Genomic DNA, 24,810 nt, shown 5'->3' on the forward strand with positions numbered 1-24,810 from the left:
CGTAGATTCAGAAATAATTACCCGTCAGAGCGTTGATGGAGTGAACGGGCAATTATTTGAAATCACCTTAAATAACATCACGAACGCTGTGGAATTTAATCTCTTGCCGGGCAGATTTGATCTTCAAAAAATCTTCAGCAAGTGACATTTGCGACGGGCCCTCGTGAATGGGAAAGTTAAATCGCGATAATTCAACCGAGTAACGTGTGACCGCGGTATTTTGCCGGGGAAATATATCTTATGTAATTTATTTCATTTATATTCTTTTCGTTCGAAAGGATTTCGGATTTCTCACTTGGTTTTATCGTTATTTTTATTATTCTTACTCTCTGCAAGATATCATTCTTTCTGGCGCGAACGTTTTTTTAAAAGCCGTTTTTGATCAATATCTGAGAAAGCGGAGCGAAAGAGCGCAAGATGCATCTGTCGATCTCACTGCTAATCGTCGATTTAACGCCAGGGGAGGAGGGGAAGAGCGATCAAATCAGTAAACGAGAAGCAAGGGAACAGTTCGGGAGAAAGTAATAGCTGGCCGATCTGGAAGCGAGAGATTCAAGGCCTCTGCGCGTTTCTCGAATACTCGAGAATTTATTAGCAGCAGAGCTTTTCTTTAATCGAAGCTCCCTCCTCAAAATCGTAAAATTTATGAATCAATCACGAGTTAATCGATTTCAATTTCGTTAACGTTAGTTAATTAATTTTATCTCAGAATAATCTCCAAAATAGTATTTTCAGTCTGAAAATTGACTGAGCTGTGTGAAATCAAACGGAAAAAAATACATTTAAGATTTTAAGAAATTTTTTACTAAAATGAATTCTGTTAGTTGGATTTAGCCAAATCACTTATTGATTAGATCTTTGGATACGTTTTACATTTCCGTGAAGCAACACTGCGATTTGTAATTAATAATTATTAATATTTTGTTTATTAATCAGTCGTCGTGTTAAAAATTTGTATCGGAGTACTGGAAAAGGGAGTTGGGGGAATTTAATTAAGTAGCAGACCCGTAAAGTAAAAATAACTCTTATTCAGATATCTAAACACACACACACGTGGGTTAACACGCTGAGCAGGAGTGACACGTGATTAGAGTGAACGCGGGCGTCCCGATGCGGGACAGATAAGCGTCGACAATTCCTTTATGGCTTCTTGTCGTCGTCCTTGTACCAATCCTCGCTGCAAGGCAAACGACAATTACTTCCTCGAATTATAATTTTAAATGCAATACAATGATGATAATATTAACAAAGCTCAAGATATATTCGGTTATTTTTAAAAACAGCTGGTAATAGCAATAGTAGTGACAACAAAATTCTCTGTGTGGTAAAAATAGCAGAGATCGAATATCGTTAATTGATTAATTACGGTTTAAAATGCGACCACTGTTAATAACGATGACTTGTTATAACAATTTAATAATTTATATAGTAAATGACGAATGAGATTCGTACCATCCTGGGACGTTCTCAGGCGCGTCACACCTCTGCTGCTCCTCGTTGTAGACGGTGCCGTCGCTGCATCCTTGCTCACGCGGTGTTACGCCGTTCAGACACACATAGAATTTCTGACAGTCTTCAGGGTGCGAGAACTTAGGATGGTCGATCAGCATGCCCCTGCTGTCGACCTGGCCCTCGGTCGGGCACTCGAAGCCGTCCTTCAGCTTCTTGCCCACAACTCCACAGCCCTGCGTCGAGCAATTTATGTGATAAAGATTACTTTTTAAATTAGAGTCGAAAGGCTTCCTCTTTATTCATTTAATTAAGATTTTTCGATAAATCTATAATTGACTTTCTATTATATTAGACATTATCAATATTATTATTATCTTTTCATAATTTCTTTCATTTCCAGGCTGTACTCTATACGATTACGTTGATTAGCATTTCATTACTGAAGAAACTGCTGTAAACCTATAAATTTTGCTAAGAGCGTCTACTTAATCGAGAACCGTAAAGTTTTCTCACCCACGCTTCTTGAACGAAAAATTTATTGGACTCTCAATATTTCGCTCTAATTTAAAAAGTTTCGCCAATTGTACAGAGATATCAATTTCAGATTAGCCGGAGAATCTACAACTATAATTGAGAGAAAGTACGCGTTGCCCGCGGAGAGTGTACTTAGAGGGGACGCGTACTTTCTCTTGATTATAAATTTAACGGAGAAGCGTACGACTTCTCTGTAACAAGGTTCGAATTTTTAATAAATTTCTTTATCAGTTATTACCGAAATCAATTTAATGCTGAGTCAGACACGGGGAATATTGTCTTACGGTTTTCAGAATTGATGCAACCTGCCTCTCGGAGTAACGTCAATTAACGTTATAGATGCGACTGTAATTAATAATCGCAACGGACGAAGCGCCAGACGAAGAAACATGGTTTCTTCGCGACCTTCTCTTTACCTCGCGACCCGCGCTATCAGGCCACACGCACGTTCCGCTGTACTCGTCGAAGTGCAGGCCGGTGGTGCAGGTGATCTCGATCGCCTCGCCGTCGATGCAGTTGTAGAAGATGTTGCAGACGGACGGGTCAGGGTGTGCGAAGAAACCGTTTCGTCGCGGACACTTCTTCGTCGGCTGTGGCGGTTCTGTTGGGCAAGCATCGTCGATGGTAATCGATCATGTAACACTATATCAACCGACACTCTGTGGTGCATCGGACGTTCTCATCGTCCAAAAAATATCCACACGGAATAATACATTACGGCCGATCGGTGTATCGGTATCTCTTACGTAATTCAAGACGGTCGCCGCAGTCGACGTTGAAAACGTGATCGCACTTGTTGACCTTACGATTCAGAGGATCGAACACGAGACCATCCGGGCACAGCTTCTCCGACGCAACTCCGTCAATGCACTCGTAATACTTGTCGCATTGCTTGTTGTCCTCGTATTGGCCGTCTTTATTGGGACAATTGTACGCGGCATCTGCGACATCATAGAAAAATAAGCACTCAAATATATCGAGATTTATCAGATTTGAAGACCAAGGTTTGCCGGGTATTGTATTTCGCGCTTTGCGGATCTCGCGAGAGAGAAACTTGAAATATTAGATATCGTGACTATCGTGACGATCATGAAACTGTTGGAAATTCCATTGTAGATAAATTACATCGGGTCACATTATTTTACAGAGGATAGTTTTGACGTTGCGTGTACGTGAAATCTGTTCACTTTTACATGGACACGTGCGTGTTTCAGAACGTGATCATTCGATGAGGAAATCGCAGACGGAAATCTATCTGATCCTGGGTTTCCGGCAACGAAGTGACCGAACCCGTCCGACCTGTCCTATCTGTCGAATTCTTTCGGAATTATTTCGTGGCCTTATGTAATTTTGTCTCGGCTGCGCACTCGACCACACTTATGCAACCCGCCAAGCGAGAGAACTGACATTTACACTTTAGAAAGTTTGCTCTCGCACTGTCTCTGTTGAGCTACCCGCGAGCTTACGCATATTTCTGCTATATGTCGCTTGATCGGTATAAAAATAAAAGACTATCGCGTATGCATGATTTATTGCGTTGAAAAACGAACCGAAGTATTTAGAATTCAGGAGAAAGTACGTCGTTTGAGAAAACGTCGCTGTTGTTAATTTCGCGATGGAGTTGTACGAGACTCCATTTTAGGGGATAAAAGAGAAGAGCTGAAACATATCTGTCTAAAAAATTAATTTATATAATTGAAACTATACATTTACTTATTTATTCATAACGAAATGCATGTATAATTATATCTTGGAAAAATTAGATAGGAATATATATGCAAACGACGATTGAAATCATATATTTAACGATCGATAATTTTCAACGTTAATTTAAATCGCCGCAAAAAGAAACTTATTTCAATTAATAATTTTCAGCACTGTGAAAATTACACTTTGTAATTTTTTTAAAGCTCCTCCGTCGAATTTCATTCTCGTAGACCCGCTTAATAGCTTAACAATTGCTACTCACGTGTCAGCGCGATCACGGCCAGCAACGTGACGACTCCCGGCGTGATCATATTTCCGGTTCTTTTGCTTTTCTGCCGGATCGTCACAGGTTGCTCTTGGATCGCTGAGGTCTCACTGAGATTTCACTGACGGGCGAAACGGGATGAAATTGGGCTATCTAATTTTTGGTGCCTCTTTGGAATGGCGTCGCCCTCGCGGAACTGCAGCTCTTCGGCTACTCGCCAACCGGGTATACCCCGCGAATCCCCACTATGCTTCGCAAATCCCACTTTCGCTGTTACTTTTCATCGATGGACGCCCACCGAGAATAAAGATCGAGTAATTGAGAGTGAAAGAGTGAGAGAGTGAAAGAGAAAGAAGGAGAGAGAGAGAGAGAGAGAGAAAGAGTGAGAGAGAAAGGCCTATATATTCTTCTCTCTTGCTCTTTCTATCTTGGTACTCTCACCGTGATATCCTTCATCGCGTTCTTCCTTGAGGAGAAAAATGCAAATCGTGGCACGATGACGGGTAAATGTCCGGAGATGGCATTAAGACGGACAAAAAAGGCAATTTCGCCAATATTTCAATTAAACCACATCATTCCGTTAATCTTTCGCATTTATTTCCCAATAAAACAAACGCGAGAGAGTAGGAAAGAAAAATTGTGTTATATAAACAAAAAACCTTTTGAGCAAATTGAAGCTTCACAGATTTGCTTATTATATACATGCGCATTTGTGCTTAAAAGATAATGTTTTATATATATTTAGTGAGATGTTTATTTACTTTTTTACTCTTTTAAATATACGAAGACTTAACAACATCTGGGAAAATCAAAAGCCCGAGGTAAGAAGAGCAAACTCCATGAAAGTATGAACATCCTGGAATCAGAGCAATTTTTTGCTCTCCATTCCTACGTAACTACCGTCTCCAAACTTCAAACGAAGAATATTACTTACGCATCGCTAGCTGCGGTTTACCAGGAAACGATAGCTTTTGTTAAGCTTTCTTCATTTAACTACCATTTAACATTCACCTTCACTCTCCCTTTGATTGTTTCAAGAAATACACTTCTTATACGACCTTATTATTTAAAAGATCTCATATTATAATTGTTTTGAATAAGAATTTTTTATAAGGTCATACGCGAAGTATGTTGGAAAAAATTTAATCTTTTGATCAATGACTTGCGTCATTTCTTCACAATCTTTTTTACATACACATTTTCTCGTTATTATACAAAATTATGCAATAAGAGATCAAGTTAAAGCAGTTTCGTTATGCGTAAATTTAAAATATAGTTCAATTATTTATCTAATTATATATGTATAATATGGATCATAGTAACTGGATAGGTTAACCACTGCAAAAGGTTAATCCTCCCGGATACATATTGTATATTGCGGCTGCGATATGGCTAAGTTTTTTCTTGCAATATACAGAGATGCTCTTCCTGCATTGCTCTTGTTCTTATTCTAATATCTTCCGATGTTTTTCCACGGGAAAGTGAGGCTTTTAACGATTCGATACAGCGGTGTCTATTCGATCGAACCATTATCGCGGAAATACCGCTTAAAATCTAAATTCGGATTTACCTTAATTATTCTTCGAAATATCTTTAAAATGAAAATTTAATTTAATTCTTTAACCGACCGAAATTTTATTTTAATTTACTATTTATTACTATGATATCTATACGAGGCTAAAGTTTAATTTGTCAGAAGATTCTAACAATGTTTTTTCTTGTGCTACTCGATGCTACTTACGTAAAATATATACTATACATCTTGGCACTTACGAAAGCATTACATTAGAGATACTACTGGATTTCGGAAACGTTTAATTCGTGAAATGCGTGGAACGTCGATCGATATCACACTTTCACTGCTGGCGAGAATTTAAAACGTGTTCTGCGGAAGCGTTTCGCATGTTTCTTGACTTATGTCACCATAATCTATGTAAATAAGGCCATTAATGCAATCGATCTCTCGATTCTACAAACTATATAATTCTATAGGAAAATAGAGAGAAAGATTCAAAACTTGATAAAGCGGGAGAGATTAGAAAGATGTATAAATGTGCGAATTATAAAAGTATAAATGTATCGTTCGTTGGGCGTTGGGACTTTTCGAGTAGTTTTCTTCAAAACATGACTTATCTTTGCTAAATTATCGAAAGAAAAGAAATTATCTCTCGTTTTATCTAAATGAATCTAAGCAGAAATTACATCATAATTTTTTTCTCAGTCAATTATAATTAAAGATAGGATTAACGTGCAAATGCAACTTAAAAAATCTGTTTGTAGTAAAGATAAATTTATTGTACAATGGTCGATTTAAAAATAGAGAGAGAGAGAGAGAGAGAGAGAGAGAGAGAGAGAGAGAGAGAGANGAGAGAGAGAGAGAGAGAGAGAGAGTGTGTTAAAATCCTACAAAAATAATCTAATCTAATCTAAGAACTCGACCCTATGTCGGCTTGCTGCTTTTTCTTCTGCTTGGTCCACCTGTAGGTTTGGGCTTCGGCGGTGGATTCTCCAAAGCGTCGAGTTCTTCGTCAGTTAGTTGATCCTTATACCAGTCTTTACTGTAATTAAATTGTTCGCTTTAAATATATTTTTGATGACAAAATGAAAATTATATAGAAAACAAACTTATTCGAGATACAAATTTTTCTATCTTTGTCAATTTTGAAAAGATCACTCATAAGTGATAACGTAATGTACTGATGATCTTTCTCACGTCCATGTTCATCTGTCTGATATGGACATCGATCGACATTTCCTAACAAATACAATAATTTTTGAATTTCTGTTCAAATGAAAAATAAGGATTCCGAAAAATTTGCATCAATAAGTCGTGAGTGTCTAAAAAATCACATTTTCTGTCGCAAGTGAAATTAAATGTTGTCGAACTACGCGACTGCTTTCGTACCATTCGGGTATTTTCCTGGCCCAGTCGCATTTGCCGGTGCGCTCATCGAAAGCTTGACCGAGCTTGCATCCGCTTCGCCTGGGTATCTCGCCATTGACGCACACGTAGAAATATTGACAATCCTCGCTGTCAGGGTAGCGCGGATGTGTGGCCGCCACGGAATTGTCGACCACAGGACACGTGAAATTGAAGAGCTCGCGGGAACCGCAACCCTTTTTCTGTGCTTCGTCCGGCCAGTTGCAGATGCCGGTCTTTTCGGAGAATACCAAACCCTCTGGACATGTAATCATGTTGAACTTGCCCTCCACACAATAATAGAAAGTGTTGCAGTTTCTTGTATCTTCGTGAGCGAAGTAGCCGTGCATGCGGGGACAATGGGGTGATGGTTGAGGTTTCTCTGTGTAAAAAACCGATTTGTTAGCGACGGTCAGGTTTACATATTATGTGTATGGCAATAGAATTTTATTTTTCTTATATTCGATATAGTGGTACAAAATATAATACACAATACACTCGAATAGAAATCATTTCTATTCGATATTTTTCTCTCTGTCTCTTTTTGTGTCTCGATGAAAATTGATTCCATAAAGAATAAGGTGTACGAATACTTTCTTCTTGAAACAAAATATTTAACGGGAAGTGAGATCGTCAATTATAAAATTGCACGCTTACGTAGTTTAGGCCTCTTTGAGCAATCGATACCGAACGGCAGATCGCATTTCTCATGTTGGGGGCTGAAGTCGTTGAAAACGAGACCGTCCGGGCACAGTTTCTCGATGATCTTGCCATCACGGCAATCGTAATACTTGTCGCATTGATACGCGTCCGGGAAATAACCGTTTGGCTCTGGACACTGATCCAGAAGCTCATCGTCGTCCTCGTACTCTTCCTCCGCGGCTGCTGTTTGTTTTGGTGTTGTTGCCGAAGCGGCCTTACGACGACTCTGTTCGGCAGCCTCTTGCTTCCTCGTCAAGGCGGTAACAACCCCTGTGACGAAGAATTGATTCCGTTAAAAAGGATCATTACTGTCTAGGATGTAGTGAGATAAAATCAAGTAAATAGTTAATTAGTAGAAAACAAACAATAAAGTGAATATTGAAACATTTTTATTTTTTTGAAGTGAAAATTTTCATGATTATCATGCGATCGTTTAAGAATTTCATCGTTCCGGTTAATAAATTGTTAGTCACACAAATTGGTGAAACTTATACAAAATTTCGATCTTTTCATTCTTTTCATTCTTCTCGAGGATTTCGCAAAACCAGGCTTCAATCGCACCTCGATGTCCTTCAAACACTCAGAATCGGCGACAGCTTCGTGTCGTGGGCTGTTGAGAGAAGGGGAGAAATAAAGAGAAATTAAGAATAAAAAGGCAAAAGGAAAAATGAGTGAACGGTGAATGTTAAGGCGGTCGACTGGTCTCACGGCGCGCGAGTTTTCAAGGCGGCATGTCGTCTGCGTCCCTGAAGAAACGCCGGTCGACCTCGCAAGCGAGCGAAGAAAGCGAGAAAGTGGCCGGGCCCCCCGTATGTGCACCCGGCCGGTCAGAACTTAAATGTCGTTTAATCGGTTCGGCTTGGTAGCTTTCGAGCGCGCCGCAGTAGATTCAGACTCGGCCGACGTTTTTAACCAGCCAAGTAGTAACAGGTGGTTTTGAACAGACATGTCCACCTCCGAAAATCTTTTCTCCTAATAGTACATTTTTCCATTTTTCAGACACACACACACATACACACACACACACATGTTATGAAAGATATAAAAATAAATATGTTTTAACAATAATTTGCGAAGGACTTAAAAAAAAAATGAATACTTTTCAAGCTACGTTTTTAATATAGTTTGTTCTAATATATATTAAAATTATTGAATTTCTAAATGACTAATATATTACTTGTACTTTAATATACTTTATAGATAGATATGAAAAGTAATTAGATATTAATTAATCAATTAAAGTTTCTCAAAGGTGCAGACGGACGAAGCTAGTGGTTTCTTGTTAGCGTGGAAAATGACCCACATATGGCGTTTAGTAAAGAACATTAATCTTAATGTCGAGATATTTATTATTCAATCAGTTAAAATTACTTAAAGCAAAAAACTGAATAAACCGTACATCTTACGACTGTTTTGCGTTTCTGTCATAATATTTTGAGGCGATATACTAGCGATAAAGAACATAGCGCAAAATCGCGGGGAAATCGGTTCGCACACTTCGCAGTCTCGACCGCACTTTGAGCACAGATAACTTAATGACGAGGCTCACCGAGGCAAATCAGAAGACAAAACACCTCCGTCTTCATCCTGAAGAACGGGGACGGTCCTTGTTGAAAGAGAGAGGGAAAAGGAGACTCAGTGACGTCACTTCGCAATGATCCTCAATCGTGGTAACGTGGTGGAATTGATGACTAGAGACTACTGGGCCCGGTCGAACGTTCGCCGGGGTCTTATATGCGGCCCCCACTTTATCGACCATACGAGATTACAACACTCGGTGACCACGTAGGGTCTAAGGAGAACCCGTTGATCTTCCACGCACGCAAATGCACAATAGCGCCCACCGACGTGTTGATTTTGCGATGTGTGCATTATTTTTCCTCTAGTCTGAAATTGAATGTAACGCAACTGTATATTACGTGCAGAATATATAAATGTATTTATGTATATATGTATATATATATATATATATATATATACAAATGTATATATGTGTATATGTGTANATATATATATATATATATACATACAAATATACTTTATATATTATTTTTGTCAATAGTTTCCGAGTTAGAAATTACCAGAAATTTAAATTAAAATATTGAGGAATTTTCTAAATTGACAATTAGAATTTAAAGTGAAACATTTATGAGATACAAAGGCATCGGAGAACGCGACACGAGAACGGCGTAGTTTCGCGAAAATCAACGGTTTCCTGGTAACCTTCTCGATTTACCTGCGAGATATTTTTAGGACGCTAAAGTCCATCGCGCGTCGAGGAAACGACGTGAAATTCCAGTTTCGTCCATTGGTGCATCCAGTTTCTTGTCTTTTACGTATCGTCGCATTTCCATACTATCGCATGAGAATTTTAAGGACGATCACAATGATGATCGCGGTAATTTACTCATAGAAAGGTGAAGAACTGCCCTCAACGTGATCTCCAGTAGTCACGACTGTGGAAAATGGAGAGTCGCGAAAGGTCGTTATTTGCGAAACTATTTTCTCCGCGAGTAGTATGCAACTGCGTGACGTATCCTTAATCCTTCTAGAGAACGTAAATCAAAACCTTGCTCTATCTTACATCTTTGTTCATCGGAGGACCTTTTCCCCGCGACATTTCTCCCTCAATATAATATCTCAATGATTTTTCACAATAATTTCCGTGATTTTCTCCATTCATAACTACATTATTTTTCTTCAAGTATTTCATCTCATTCTCCTCACCATCTCACCTAGTACGAAGTCTCTTTGTCCCACCAGCCGCTCGGGTTGCGTCTGATCCACCACTTCCTCGACTCTTCGTAGATCAAAATAAGAATAGCATACGGCAGTCCGGGCAGCCACCATTCCGCTTTCAGAGGGTACGTTTTTAGGACACGATCCATGTGAGGAGCATAAGACACCAGGCAAGCTAGGCCGATCTCAAGCAGCAAGCCCAGGTTCAACACCCAGTTGCCCATGCCGTGGCGCAACAACGAGTTCCGACGGGTCTTGCAGACCATTACGTCCGCCACTTGGGCGATGACGATGCTGACGAAAAAAGCAGTGTGGCAGGTGTACTCGAGGATCTTGCGTTGCTCGTATGTCCACTCCTGACCGAAACTATCCTTCAGATCATTTATCGCCGCGTTGTCCCATTCTGACCGTAAGCCTAGCAATCGTCCCGGCAGGAAACCGTGTTCCGCCATCACCACAAAATATGCGAAAAAACCCGCACAGGTCTCGATCACGCCGATCTGGCCATACGCCATGAATATCAGTCGTCGGCTGACCAGATGATCGCTCTGAGGTATCCTGGGCTTCCTGCGGAGGATCAGATCGGAAAAAGAAACAGATCACTTTGATAGTTTAATTTTGTTTCGTTTCGTTTTTCCGGATTGTGTGTACTCGAATACTTTTCACGTCATCGTTTACTGCCTGATTACTGACTAAAATGTAGAATCTGTTTCGCGATTTATAGCCATTATATATACGTATTCCATAAAAATTTAAAAAAAGCAAAAATAAGCGTTACATTACTGTCCGGTTAACTAATTATGATTTTTCATCTCGTAATTCTAATTTTTTGCTTAACTATTAGCTAATTTATCTATTAGGTTGGTGCATATGAAATGTCGGATTCTTAAGTGATTGTATAAAACTGTATATCTTTCTTCAAAAGCTGTTTATTCAATCAAAGTATGCTCCATTCGCTTCAATACACTTCTCCCAACGAGATTTTAAAGCGTAGATGCCTGTCTTAAAAAAATTTTGGTCTTTAGAATTAATAAACTCTGATATCGAGTTTTTTAGACTGTCTTCATTTTCATGGTGTTTGCCTCTTAAAAACAGCTCTAAATGCTTGAAAAAATGAAAATCGGTCGGCGAGAGATCCGGTGAATATGGTGGATGCTGCAAAACTTCATATTCCAGTTCGTTCAGTTTCGCAATTGTTTTGTGCGATGTGTGCGGCCGAGCGTTGTCATGGAGCAGTAGCGGGCCATGCCGATTCACAAGCGATGGGAGTACAATTTGGTGTCTCAATATCGTTGTATGGTCAACTTTCATCCTGATAGCAAGTTCCCTCGTGGATACGGCTGGATCCGCTTCCACTAGAGCCTTCAGGTCATCATTATTCACAGACGTTTTGGGTCTTCCGCGCGGCTCATTTTGCAGTGAAAAATCGCCAGTCCGAAATTTTTCGAACCAACGCTGCACTTTCCGATTGTTAACCGTATTCTCCCCAAACGCTTGGTTTATGTTGCGTGCAGCTTTTGCAGCACTATTACCAAGTTTGTACTCATATAAGAAAATGACGCGAATGTCGGCAGAATTCATATCGGTAATAAACTCAAAAGAAATAAAAAAGGGAAGACCTTCGAGAAAACCTATTTTGTTGAAATGAGTCTCTGGCAATGGACAATACGAGTATGAATGAGGTTATGCCAAATACAAAAGTATAACGAAAACAGGGTAGGAAAACGTCCGCATGTAAAGAGAATCCGACATTTCATACGCACCAACCTAATAGTTATTATCTAACTGTTGGAAGAAGGGAGCGTTACATTATTATCCAATTCACTATCTCGTGACTGGACACACACGAGACTCAATTTCTGCTAAAGTAATTGTCCTTGGAAATGGGACAGTAATGACATAATGCATATAGATGGATTACATGACATCCCGTGTATTCGCTACCTCAACATAACGTCCGACTCGGGCTTCTCATAAGCCAACGAGACGGCCGGCCACATGTCCGTTCCCAGATCGATGCACAGAACGCAAATAATGCCGACAGGCAGGGGAATCCCCAGTGCGACGAATGCCAAGAAAGGCGTGATTTCCGGCACGTTGCTCGCCAAGATGTACGCAATACTCGATTTGAGATTGTCGAAGATCCGCCGGCCCTCCTCGATGCCCGTCACTATCGACGCGAAATTGTCGTCGAGCAGTATCAAGTCCGCCACCTGCTTGCTCACGTCTGACCCTAATGATCGAGAGTAATCGGCTGATAATGATAACGATCGTTCGAGTCGGATAATTCGGAAAAACCGCGCGATTCTCATCGGAAGATATTGATTTCGACCACCGTCTGACCCGTGATGCCCATGGCGATGCCGATGTCGGCTTTCTTCAGGGCCGGCGAGTCGTTAACGCCGTCGCCGGTGACTGCAGTGATGAGGTGCAGTCGTTGGCAGCTCTCGACGATCTGCAGCTTCTGCACCGGCGACGTCCTGGCGAACACGATTTCTCGGTACTGTCTGATCAACCTGTCCAACTGCTCAGGTGACAGATCCCGTAATTGGGCACCCGTTACCACAATGTAGTGTCTCTTGTTGTTGTCGTGGTTATAATCGTGATCATGATCATCGTCGGTGATGATGCCGACGTATCTGGCGATCGCCTTGGCGGTGTCCGGGTGGTCGCCGGTCACCATGATGACTTTGATGCCGGCGCAGCGACATTTGTACACTGCGTCCGGTACCGTCGGTCGCGGCGGGTCCATCATGGCGATCAGGCCGATCTGTCGGTGAGGAAAGTTGAACCGATTGAGCATCGAGTGGCGAGGATCCTTCACGGAGAAAAAGATTTTGCTAGAACAGCAAATTGTTTGTTAATATAGCGACAGTAAAAGAATTTGTTGGATGGAACAAATAATGTTGCTGTTGCAGCAAAATTTGTTTTCCCCGTGTTCGTCGGGATAAATTCAGAGAAGAAATATTCACGAATCGACATTATATCGAAGTACCAGTCTCAAGTTTTGGAGAGGGAAATTTGGGGGGTCAGCCTCGAAGCGGTAACCTACGGGGTAAGTCGATGCCGAGAGTTCAAGGTCGGCGAAGCCGAGGACGCGTTCCCCGTTGTTCGCCAGTATGTGACAGGATTCTGTGTACGCCGTCTTCATTTTGTCGTTTAACTTCTCGGTCCGGTTGCCGAATGCTACAGTGGAGCAACGCTCGAGAACTCGTTCGGGAGCACCCTTGAAGCACACGAGGTACCTGCCTTGAAACAGGTGCACGTTGGCTTGGAATTTATCCGTCGAGTTGAAGGGAATCTCGAGGATCTGAAGATACATTTAGGATGGGAATTGACGTGAGACTCGTTGGAATTGAATCGCTAGGAAGGCGTTCGGTCGAATTTGATTTTGCGCAATCGGAGAACTCGGCTCGTTTACCTTGACGTAATCCTTCCTGAAAAAATCGGCCCCTCCCTTCACGAGGGCCTCCATGCATCTCAGCAAGGCAATATCCGACGCGTCTCCTAATACCTGTCTTTTATTTAACGGTAGCTTAACGGCATCTTCTGGTACCCATTTAGCGCGATTGCAGAGACTCGCCACTTTGGCCAGGTTCTCGAAGCCTTGACTGTTGGCGTACTTCCTCCACGTGTCTGAAGCCATCACTTCGCGCATCTGGCCGTCGTACCACATGTGTCGCACCTGGAACTCGCGCGATTGATGAGAGAAACTTGATCGAACGACCATAACGAGAACCGGAAAGCGAACGTTACCGTAGCTAGAGATTGTCGAAGTGAGAGAAATACGTTTTGCGTAAAGGATAGCGCGGTGCCATTGCTCTTCGCTCGAGTTGCAAGGCAGAAAATAACGAATCGTGAGCATTTCACACGAATATCTCCACCAACTTCCGCAAATCTAGTGTGAGCGAAATGCAAGAAGAGAGATGCAAGATTCAAGATAGCGGTTAAAGATGAAAAGTCAACTGTACGGTCATTTTATTCTGCGTGAGAGTGCCGGTTTTATCGCTGCAGATAACGGCGGTACATCCGAGCGTCTCGATGGCCTCGAGATTCTTCACCAGGCAGTTCTTGCTGGCCATCCTCTTGGCGGTCAGGGTCAGACTGACCGTCACCGTGGCGACGATGCCTTCCGGCACGTTCGCCACGATGATACCGATGAGAAACACCACCGAGTCGATCCAGTTGTAGTTCATCGCGACGGACATGACGAAGAAAAGAACACCGACGAAAACCGCCCAGCACGAGATCACTTTCATGAAGCGATGGATCTCGCGGGAAAGTGGCGTAGGTCGTGGCGAGAGTTTTGAAGTAAGCCTGGCCACTCTGCCCATCACCGTGTCGTCACCGCGAGCCACCACGACGCCCTTCCCGGAGCCTGTTTTTTGCGAAAATTCCGTCTGATTCGGCGATAATGAAGAGTTACGAGCTTACGATTTTACGCTTGCCATGCAATACACGAAACGTTGCAAGGTTGCCACAGACCTGGAAAACCGGAAAGACCGGGAGAAGTCATGGAAATTTAACAAAGTGTCAAGGAAAATCTGGAAAAGCCAGGGAAGGATATTAGAAAACCTGGAATTTTGAACATTGTTCACAATTTCTTTACACGTTCTCAACTGTTTTTTTTTCAATATTAATTTATTTGTTGTTGACCTGAATTTGCATTCGGGATTACATTATGTTACTAAACTTTTAAGTTTGTGTTATTTCTACCAATATACATTTCCTGTATCCCTGCTTCTACATGTCAAAGTTTAAGATTGACACATTGCATGTGAAAAATTCTCCATTGTTGTCTGAAAAACATGGAAAAGTCGGGGAATTTCAAAATTCATTTTCTGTGGCAACTCTGGAAACGTCTGATTCTTCCTGTCTTAATAAATTATGTATTTCATCGCAAAATTTTTGTTCTTTCCAAGTAGAATATCGTCGGTGTACCTTCGACGATGTTCGTAGAGAAGAACACCATATTCTTCGCCTCGATAACATTGCCGGTTTGCGGGATATTCGCTGTTCGTATCAACGGTATCGATTCGCCTGTGAGCGAGGCATTGTCCACTTTCAAGCCTTCGTTCAAAGAGACATAAAACTGTATTACTCATAAAATATCGCCACAAGCAATAATCTTGTAATTAAGATATACACGAGGTACATCCTTAAGACTTGTATTACCAACTTCAAATGCTCTTCTCCGAGGGTAAAAAAATGTCTTCTGTAATATATATCGAATGTTTATTTTCCTTTTTCCGACTTCTGTCTTTCAGGATGATTCTTCCGTCGGCTTTCTTTCGCTACAGGATCGAACGGAGCTAAAAACCGACGCGTTCCTCGATCGAGTCGGGAGAGAAAGGCTCGTGTTCTCGGAGGAAAACAAGAAGCACGCGCGCCCGACGAGATGATGGCATGACACGCCTCACCTTGACATTCCAGGATCCTAATGTCAGCAGACACCCGGTCGCCAGTTTCCAGCAGGACGATGTCCCCGACGACCAGTTCGGTCACCAACAGCTCCTTTCTCTCGCCGTCCCTCAGGACCTTGGCTCGCTGCGGTAGCATCCGCTGGAAGGATTCCATGATGCGCAAGCTCTTGGAATCTTGATAATAGCTGAACATACCCGTGACCAAGATCAGGACGATCAGGACCAGGCCGAGCCAGAGATGATCCTCGGACGCTTCGCCGTAGGTTTCTCGCTCCAGGAAGTAATTACCAAGGCACAAAGCAGCGCCTGTCTAACGATTACATTACGTTATTATTTCAATATACATTTTCTCTCGGTCGCGGCACAAAGAGCGCTCGAGATAGAGAGGAAATTCGATTCAAGAATTCTCGCGAATCGCTACCCATATCAGCATGGAGAATCCACTGCAGCAGTGATGTAGAATTTTAAGGATCTCTAATGTTTTCTTCGGCGGCGTCAGCGCATTCGGTCCTTGCTCTCGTAGGCGATCTCTCGCGATGATCGTCGGTAGACCTTGCTCGGGATCCACTTGCAGATCTCGCAGTAGATTCTCCGCGGGTTTAATATGCACGTCCGTGTCGATATCTCGACGAAGAGCGTCCAGATCGCGATTGAGTCGCTGTGATTTTCGGAGAAATCGCCGCATCTCTCAGCGTCGACGGGATGAAATTATCCGGTAAAAGCGCGAAGGATAAAAAAAAAAATACATAAAAATCAGCTTGTCGAAATTAAAATACACATCTTAAACAATAATGTCACAAAAGAGCGAACGGGACGCGTGAAGTTAAAATATTGCAGCGAGCGATGACAACTAATAATCGATCTGCTCTTCGCTGTTATTTCTCAAAATCGATCATAATCTACTAAAGTAGGAAAGGGGAGAAATATTTTCCATCTTTTTCTTCTTTTTATCAGCGACTTGTACATCGAGGTATTGCGTAATCTGAATTTTTACATGAAGTTTCAGAATATCGGAATAATTGAACTCTCTTTGAGGCCGCGCGAAGGTGAGAGTAAACGCGCGCCATCTCTTCTTTCACGAGCTCGTCTACCGTTCCTGCGGCGTGCCGTCCGACGGCAACGGCGATGCCTGCCTTATCGGCGGCACGGCGCAGGTGTGCCACCTACAGCGTACCGGCGCCACCGTGCAAAGACTCGGGTAGCGTAGAAGACGCTGAGACGAGACTAGGCAACCGCGCGCGCGGCCAGCCTGTTCCGGCGTCCGCCATTATAGCGCCGTGTCGGCGTGCATACGGTGCGGCGTGAGGAAGAGAGTGCGTATCTCGACGCTTACCGACGCTCGGCGTCGTCGTCGAGCGAGCGAACCAGAGTAACGAGGCGAATCGTCCGCGAACGGTACGCGACTGGCAGAGTTCATCGCGTCGGAGTTTTTTCCGGGGGTTTGGCTCGATTGCGCGCGTCCGCGGACGAGAGCGTTAAAAGAGACGGATAGAAGAGAACGAAGAGGAAGGAGAGTGAGAGGAAAGGAGAGAGAGAGAGAGAGAGCGAGCGGAGCCACAGAGCACACACGCGTACGGAACGCCGGCGGATATGGAGAATAGACCGGCACCGCTGCGTTCGCGGCGGGTATGCCGATTCTGCCTGACGGAGTCGGAACCGCTGAGCTACATCTACGAGCGCGACCACAGCAAACCGTTCCAAGTGCCGCTCACACTGCAAATCATGTCGTGCGTCGCCATAGAGGTGAGCAAAGACTACCGCCGCTTGGCGACACGATGTACCTTCGCCTCGCGCGAACTGCCGGGCACCAACCATCGAAGCGTTATTGCGCATCCCTTTCGTACACCGGGCTCTGATTAGGGGGAACCGTACGATAGAGCAGGGGGCTGTGTACCGAGAATGCGTTCCTCGCGTTGGGAAATGATTGGATTTTGATAGATTGCTCGCCACGTCGGTAACACGGGGTTGCCAGCTGACCGATCGGCATCGCGACGCGAGCGTCTGCGTGGAGAGGCCGCGACGTTCCGGGTTGATTCCGTTTGATTTCTCGGCGGTTACGCGCCAATTGAAAGTCCCGACTTTCCGTCCGACTCGTTGAATATGGTAATAGATTAATTTAAGCACTTATTCAATAATTAAATCATTTATTAGTGAGTTTGCCGGCTTACTGTCTTATTTTGTAAGCTGTGAGATTGTTCGATAGGCACGTCTTACTCTATTCTTATCCTATCCCGTTTTATATCCCTAAGAAATTAAATAAAGAGAATGATATAATAATATTTATAATAAAAGTAATGATAATTGTGATAAGCGATGAAAGAATCATGATATTTGTACAGTTTGTAGTAATTTTGTACGTTATATGTGCGCACAATTACAGTCCCTATTATCAGACGCACGTTGGTTTCCTAATAGAACGCAGGTTAGGAGGAGATGAAAAGCTACTGATTTTATATTTACTCGATTAGAATAATTGTCGGTGTAATCAGTGCTTTTACCTCTGCAACCTTCTGAGGCGTCTGAAAAATTTATTTTTCTGTTAGCAAAGAAGGAATTGAAAGTTTCAAGTCACAAATAAACAAACGTTAAATTAAATTTCAGTTGACACACACTGAAAATATGTTTTACATGTCTACATGTATAATGTGTACATATGCAAACGTATAATATATACATATTACTCATCTGAATCGTACTTATTAAATACTTTGTAATTCGATTTTCTAAGCAGCTTTGTTCCGATGATTTACATTCACGAAATACAATTTGTCGAAGGAAATCTATTTTCCGCCCAGCTGATAAACTCTCGAATAAGGCAGCAAGGAAACGGGAGCTACAAATTCCACGAAGGAGTTTCAGAATCTCTCAATCTTCCGGAGAGAAACTTTTCCATCCTGGATCCTAAACTTCCAACACACGACAATTTCCTAGCTCTTGAACACTGCAGAAGATTCTCCCTGAGAACTGTCAAGAGAAGTAAGCGCGTTACTAACGTTCCGTCGCAATTTCTTTGTTGTTCTCAAGGTATACGCCGCCGATGGAATGCCACAGATGATCTGCAGTATGTGCCGCTGGAACCTGGACCGCTCGTACAAGTTCAAGCTGCAATGCAAGAAGGCCGACGAGGCGTTGAGAGATTACCCGTTGTCCGGGGTATTGCCGAGACCGTTTCCGCCTATCCCCAACGATCCACCGGAAATGTGCAACAAGAGACCCGCCGAGGCCAGACAGCAAAACGAGGGTACCAAAAAGCCGCGCATTGACAATTCCGAAAGGGAGAGACGTGTAACCAGGGAGAGGGAACGAGAGCGGGAACGAGAACAACGGGAGAGGGAAAGGGAGAGAGACCGAGATCGACAGAACGAGAAGGAGAAGTCCTCGAGCGAGCAGCACCACGATTTCTACGAGGAGGAGCAGGATGGCGGCAGCGAGGGTGAGCAGGAAAGCGGCAGCGATCGTGTGAAGAGCGACCCGACCAAGCTGGAACCCGGCGAGATCAGGGTGCACGCGTGCGACCAATGCGACCGTACGTTTCCGCTGCGCCAAGCCCTGGCGTTGCACATTCAGAATGCACATCGCGATCGCAACTACAAGTGCACGGAATGCGAGCGCATGTTCTTTACCAAGTACGATCTCAACAAGCACATGACCACGCACTCGGAGGAAAAGCCGTACTCCTGCCAGATCTGCCAGAAGCAGTTCTCCCGGCAGAATCTGCTGCACCGCCACGAGAAGGTGCATCGCGACGAGGCTCGTTACAATTGCCAGCACTGCGATCGTGAGTTCTTCACCACGGAGGACCTGGAGAAACACGAGGATGCGATGCACAAGAAGGACAAGCCGTTTCAGTGCAACATCTGTAACAAACGTTTCCAGTACAAGCAGGGCCTGGAGCGCCACGAGACGCTGCACAACGAGGACAAGACGTTCGTATGCGAGTACTGCAAGGAGGCGTTCCACACCAGCACCAAGTTAGCCCGCCACCTCACCTCTCACGCCGGCCACCGGCCCTACATGTGCAAGCTCTGCCCGAGGACGTTCTTGTTGTCGCATCATCTCACGCGACACATGCGCACGCACTCCGTGGAGAAGCGACATGTTTGCGAGGACTGCGGCAAAGCTTTCAAACGTAAGGAGAGCCTCGAGGTGCATCAGCTGACGCACACGAAGCGCACTCCGGCGATGGGCCTCACGTGCGACGTTTGCCAGGAGTCTTGTCGCAATCGCGCCGACTACGTCACCCACATCAAGCAGCATATCGAGGCGGGCGAGAAGATGGGCCCGGACGGTCTGCAGCCGGACAACAAGAGCAAAGAGATTGACTCGGAGGAGGAAGAGGAAGAGGAGGAACAGTACTCGGACGGCGACGACGACTACGAGCCGCCCGCTTATGTCATCAAGAAAATGCCGAAGCCGGTGATACCGCGACAGGAGGAAAGCGACGAGGAGGAGGACGATGAGCAGCAGCGCAAAGAGCAGGTGGTGTTCGTACGCGGCAAAGACGGCAACATGGTGAAGAAGACGATCAAGACGCTGATGCCGATTCAACGTCGCGAGGTGCAGGAACAGAAGCCCGTCGCCAAGCAGAGCCCCGGTAGCGGCTCGTCCGCGTCGCAGAGCGGCGCGAAGAGCTCCGCGTCGTCGCAGAGCAAAGAGGAGAGTCCCAAGAGCGTGCGCGACGACACCGACGTGCAGGTGCAGAAGATCGTCGCGTCTGTGTTCAAGGAGCACAAGATCCCGTTGAAGCACCAAAACATCGTGGAACAGCCCAACAAGGAGTCGCCAACGGCGGCCACGACGGGTTCGCAGGCCGCCACCGCGTCGCAGGAGGCTCGCAAGGCGGACGACAAGGCCGATGGCAGCGCGACGGAGACTGCGGTACCGGGAACGATGGTGACGTCTACGCCGAAAGGCGTTAACACTGTGAAGGTCATCAAGAGGTTCGTGCTGAGGAAGCCGAGTGGGAATGCCGAAGGAACGAACACAAACGTACAGGACGCCACCGTGAGCAATCCCAGCGGCAGCGGCGCTCCGAACGCCCCAACTTCCTCCCTGCCTAAAGTTAACAGGCGCTTGATAGTACGCCGGATCATCCGTCACGGCGACACTACCCGCGAGGTCATCATGAATCCGGACGGCACCGCCGTCGACCCAGCCGAGCTGGCAAAACTGCCAACTGGGAACGTAGTGAAGCGGGTAGTGGTGAAGGCCAAGGGTCCGAACTTGGTGCAGGCGTTGCTGCAGCGTGTGGAGCAGCATCAGAAGACCGGCGAAGCCATACTGGACGACACAACGACGTCCAAGTTCGAGTTGAAGACGGCGTCGTCGAACAGCGGCGCATCCACAACGGCCGTGCTCAAGACTACGGTCGCGTCGCAGAAGCCGGCGAGCCAGCAACAGTCGAGCGCGCAGGAAGATCAGGAGACCAAGGAGAAGCTGGAACGGTTGGAGAAGCGGGTGGAGCAGCAGAGGCTGAAGATCGAGGAGCTGCAGGCGAGGAAGCAGGAGTACGACGCGATCGACGAGATGTTGCCGGAGCGACACGATGAGTCCGAGGACGAGCAACAGTTGCCGCTGAAGAGGGTGTTCGTCAAGCGGAAGCAAAGCATTTACGACGAGGAGCAAGAGTACAACGACAACGAGACGGAGACAAAGCCGACTAAGAGCGAGCAACAAGCCGTTATTAAGAGTGAAGAGGCCGGCGTGGAGGAAACGCCGGAGAATATCCAGAAGGAGATCCAGAAGGAGATGCAGAGCGCGCAGAAAGTAACGAAAACGACGACGACCGTCACCGCAGCCACCACCAGTTCGTCCACACCGATGCCGAAGAAAGGCCCGACTATCTCCAGCGAAAAGGTTTACACAAATAGACGCTACTTAATCATGAAGCCCGATCAGACGTCCGAGGTGGAGGAAATGAGCCGCGAACTGTGCAGCATCCTGGAGACGACCGAAAACGTGGTGAAGATGCAGGAGACGGTATTGAGCAACCTGACGCAGATCTCCGGCACGATAGCAACGGACATCACGGCGAAACCGAAGAGCGAAAACAGCCCTTCCGCGGGTACGGAAACGGCCGAGCAGCAGGCAGAGGCAATAGAGGTGGATAGCTGCGACACCATGGCGACTATCAGGGAGGAGACTGCGATGGAAGTGGAGGTCGCGAGCCAGGAATTAAAGTTGGATTCTTCCGAGGAAGTGGTGGAAGAGACTGACGCGACGGAAGGCAATCACGAGGAAACTGAAGAAACTCCCCACTTGGCCCTCGACACCCAGGACCTTTCTGAGACTGGCGACATCTTCGAGACATCGGACGACGTGCTGGACGTGCAGAAGTCCAGCACTCTCAACGATTCCGTTATGGAGCTGTCGCAGACCAATGAGACTATTAATCTCAACGACACGAACGATAGTCAGGATAGTCTAGAGGATAAGCTCTCGCAGATGGAAGGTTAAATGGAAACGCTAACCCCTAGGCGGGAGATGCCGTTCCAAAGAAATATCCCCCGAGGACACCAGTAAGGAGAGATCGTGACGCGCGAAGCACTGATTCTCTTCGTTTTACGCGAGCGCGAAGCAACGGAATCGATCGGTTATTTGTATAAAAGATAGAATGAGACGGCTTTTTGCGCGCGAACAGGAAAATTCGATCGCATGGTTATTAACGTGCTTGCAAGGGAGAGGGGGATCGCACGTGATGAGCTCTCTTCGCACACAGTTTTTAAGGATTCTCGTGTGAGATTGATAATTATCGTTGGTACTCGGAATGTCGTTTATATTGTGAACGAATGACATGCAGTCTCGATATAATTGATCGCATAACGACCGAGGAGTAAAATGGTTATAAAATGGTATAAATGGTGTAAAAGCCTGTTCGAACTAAATTTGATCACGTCTAGTTCGAGCAGGTCTGCGTTACAACACGATGAAGCAAACGCTTGGGCAATATCGATTACACGTTTTTTCTTCTTTTTTTTTCCTTTTTTTTATTTAATGAAAGAATTTTATTGAGTATTTTGACAATACACAATTCAAAATTGATTCGGGAATCTATTTTGACTCTCGTCCATTCGAGTTCACTTGCTATATATTATTATATAATCTAGATACTATATTATATATTATTGATAAATCATATATTATTAAATAACTACTAGGGCCATTTACCTCGCGCGTGCATGCACGCGTCACATACCCACTAAATACCAATTGTAAGTAACGTAACATCAATATTACAATTTCTTACTTAACCAGAATTCGATGTAACCATTATATAACGCACGCGTTACATTGCATCCACGTTGTCGGGTGGGAAATTTATAACATTGACATATGTTACCGTTTGTTGGTGTTTACTGAGTATATATGCACGAAACGTATCGCGTTATTATTATTCACGTTAACCGCATCGTGATTACTTTTATTATGATTATGTGATTATACTACAACATGCAAAGCTATCAGGAACGATTAGAATACGATTTTATGACAATTCACCCGAGCACTACTCCACTTTTATAATTGGAACTACCGATTCGTCTTCTGATCATCTTAACATGTAATTTAACCTTTAATTTGACCGAGCAGCTGTTCTTTCGATCGAACTCAAAATATTTCGGTCTTTTTTTACTTTGATTTAAGATTTGAAGGTCGACGTTGAATTAAGGGTTAATTTATGCTGATGGGAGTTCGTTGACTGTAACTTTCTTAGACACACACACACACACACACACACACACACACACACACACACACACACATATATATATATATATATGCATGTATATATATATATATACACACGTGATCCAAATGCTTTCTTCGCTGGTATCAGAATTTCGTTTCGATCGACATTCAGAATACTATCGCTAATTGCAGATCGCGCGAGGATTTTAGCGATGGACTGATAATAACGCGGTTTCAAACTGGTATCATACTGACGGTAATCATGCGAGGACATCTCTGCCACGGGAAAGGATCTCGCCGCATTTCTTTCATGAGTTCACAAACGTTTGGTCTTTTATGATTAGGTCACTTTGATCGTTTCGCAGCTCGGTGATCGCGGACGAAACGTAATATATCACGTTATCTCATCTGAATTTGTCAAAATTCTTCTCACGTACTTTTTAATTTTATAATAAAGAAGAAAAGAACGCGCTGATAGTCTGCTCAACCAAGTCATTTATTTCGGAAATGGCCACGATCAAAATAAGTCAAAATCAAGAAGAATATTAATTATATTCGTTATAATTTAACGTTCTTATGATACTACATTGATACGCGTACGCGACCCTGTATTGGTGATTCGCTTTCCGAATTGTGTTTCGGTTCTCATTGTATCAAATTATCATACTGTCGTTGTACTGAAATTATAGTAACGACGTGACGAAGAAAGAGTTTACTTATTCATTTCTTGGGACTTCAATGTGTTTGTATGTGAATAGATTTTATCCATCAGATATGAGGAGTTTCTTTTCTTTTTTTCTGTTAAGTAACGTATAATAGGTATTTTGGTCATCGCGAGCATTTTCTTCCTGGGGGATTATGTTTCTTTCTTTTCGCTGTTGGTGCAATGGACTCGAGTTCAACAAGCCAGACACTTAAAACATTGGGAACATACGAGATAATGAGATATATTAAATTTATAGATATATGTTTACAATAGTTAATTTCCAGATTTGTTTTCATTACGGATATGGTAAGGTAGATTATATTGCAAATATTCTACAGATACTTGAAACTATCTATGAAATATACAAAGTACGGTGTGTAAGTGTAGGAGAACGATATTTATTGTCCCCTTTCCTACCAGTCCTTTCCCGTGTAAGAAGTGTGTAAATAGATAATTTAGAGAGATAACATAACAGGAATATATTTAGCGAAAAGTTTACAAAATGATTATATCAAGTACGTAATGATAATTATATCGTAGGACAGTTTTTTTTAAGAAAGTTACATGTACTTTATCTGTATTTAGTAATTACACTTAGGTGACTCAATTTGGAGATAAAATTTCGCTTAATTAATTAGGTGTAATTACGAAAGAGAACGAATATGGGAGCGAGGAC

The 24,810-nt window shown here is 43.9% G+C and overlaps 4 protein-coding genes across 4 annotated transcripts; 1 reads left to right on the forward strand and 3 right to left on the reverse strand.

The window, feature by feature from the left end:
* Positions 1-1,036: 1,036 nt before the first annotated feature.
* On the reverse strand, positions 1,037-4,139 carry LOC106746408 (peritrophin-1-like). Its single transcript, XM_014622998.1, has 5 exons — positions 3,956-4,139; positions 2,733-2,927; positions 2,403-2,587; positions 1,453-1,685; positions 1,037-1,177 (listed from the first exon to the last, which is right to left on the reverse strand). The coding sequence occupies exons 1-5, from the start codon at positions 4,002-4,004 to the stop codon at positions 1,141-1,143; spliced, it is 699 nt and encodes a 232-aa protein (XP_014478484.1). The 5' UTR covers positions 4,005-4,139; the 3' UTR covers positions 1,037-1,140.
* A 2,201-nt stretch (positions 4,140-6,340) lies between these two features.
* On the reverse strand, positions 6,341-9,263 carry LOC106746217 (peritrophin-44-like). The gene is made up of 4 exons (XM_014622527.1): positions 9,130-9,263; positions 7,536-7,850; positions 6,864-7,260; positions 6,341-6,516 (listed from the first exon to the last, which is right to left on the reverse strand). Exons 1-4 carry the CDS (start codon positions 9,164-9,166, stop codon positions 6,399-6,401), a joined length of 867 nt encoding a protein of 288 aa, XP_014478013.1. The 5' UTR covers positions 9,167-9,263; the 3' UTR covers positions 6,341-6,398.
* A 1,052-nt stretch (positions 9,264-10,315) lies between these two features.
* LOC106746158 (sodium/potassium-transporting ATPase subunit alpha-like) lies at positions 10,316-16,427 on the reverse strand. The gene is made up of 9 exons (XM_014622411.1): positions 16,164-16,427; positions 15,740-16,052; positions 15,261-15,389; positions 14,291-14,697; positions 13,741-14,004; positions 13,315-13,629; positions 12,663-13,089; positions 12,264-12,552; positions 10,316-10,886 (listed from the first exon to the last, which is right to left on the reverse strand). Exons 1-9 carry the CDS (start codon positions 16,425-16,427, stop codon positions 10,316-10,318), a joined length of 2,979 nt encoding a protein of 992 aa, XP_014477897.1.
* A 580-nt stretch (positions 16,428-17,007) lies between these two features.
* LOC106746195 lies at positions 17,008-24,520 on the forward strand. Its single transcript, XM_014622494.1, has 2 exons — positions 17,008-17,485; positions 18,767-24,520. The coding sequence occupies exons 1-2, from the start codon at positions 17,333-17,335 to the stop codon at positions 22,196-22,198; spliced, it is 3,585 nt and encodes a 1,194-aa protein (XP_014477980.1). The 5' UTR covers positions 17,008-17,332; the 3' UTR covers positions 22,199-24,520.
* The last annotated feature ends 290 nt before the right edge of the window (positions 24,521-24,810 follow it).

Source organism: Dinoponera quadriceps, unplaced genomic scaffold (assembly GCF_001313825.1).
Source record: "Dinoponera quadriceps isolate SergipeBrazil2010 unplaced genomic scaffold, ASM131382v1 scaffold566, whole genome shotgun sequence".
Lineage (NCBI taxonomy): Eukaryota > Metazoa > Arthropoda > Insecta > Hymenoptera > Formicidae > Dinoponera > Dinoponera quadriceps.

Coding starts and splice junctions, on each gene's coding strand:
- LOC106746408 (XM_014622998.1), bottom strand. CDS start 4,004: ATGATCACGCCGGGAGTCGTCACGTTGCTGGCCGTGATCGCGCTGACA. Junction 2,588..2,732: donor CGGCGACCGTCTTGAATTAC/GTAAGAGATACC, acceptor CTTGCCCAACAG/AACCGCCACAGCCGACGAAG. Junction 1,178..1,452: donor CCTGAGAACGTCCCAGGATG/GTACGAATCTCA, acceptor TTTGCCTTGCAG/CGAGGATTGGTACAAGGACG.
- LOC106746217 (XM_014622527.1), bottom strand. CDS start 9,166: ATGAAGACGGAGGTGTTTTGTCTTCTGATTTGCCTCG. Junction 7,851..9,129: donor TTGTCTTCTGATTTGCCTCG/GTGAGCCTCGTC, acceptor TCTTCGTCACAG/GGGTTGTTACCGCCTTGACG. Junction 6,517..6,863: donor GCCAGGAAAATACCCGAATG/GTACGAAAGCAG, acceptor ATTTAATTACAG/TAAAGACTGGTATAAGGATC.
- LOC106746158 (XM_014622411.1), bottom strand. CDS start 16,427: ATGCGGCGATTTCTCCGAAAATCACAGCGACTCAATCGCGATCTGGAC. Junction 14,698..15,260: donor CTCTACGAACATCGTCGAAG/GTACACCGACGA, acceptor CGCAAAAAACAG/GCTCCGGGAAGGGCGTCGTG. Junction 14,005..14,290: donor TCACGCAGAATAAAATGACC/GTACAGTTGACT, acceptor CGCGAGTTCCAG/GTGCGACACATGTGGTACGA.
- LOC106746195 (XM_014622494.1), top strand. CDS start 17,333: ATGGAGAATAGACCGGCACCGCTGCGTTCGCGGCGGGTATGCCGATTC. Junction 17,486..18,766: donor TGTCGTGCGTCGCCATAGAG/GTGAGCAAAGAC, acceptor GTTGTTCTCAAG/GTATACGCCGCCGATGGAAT.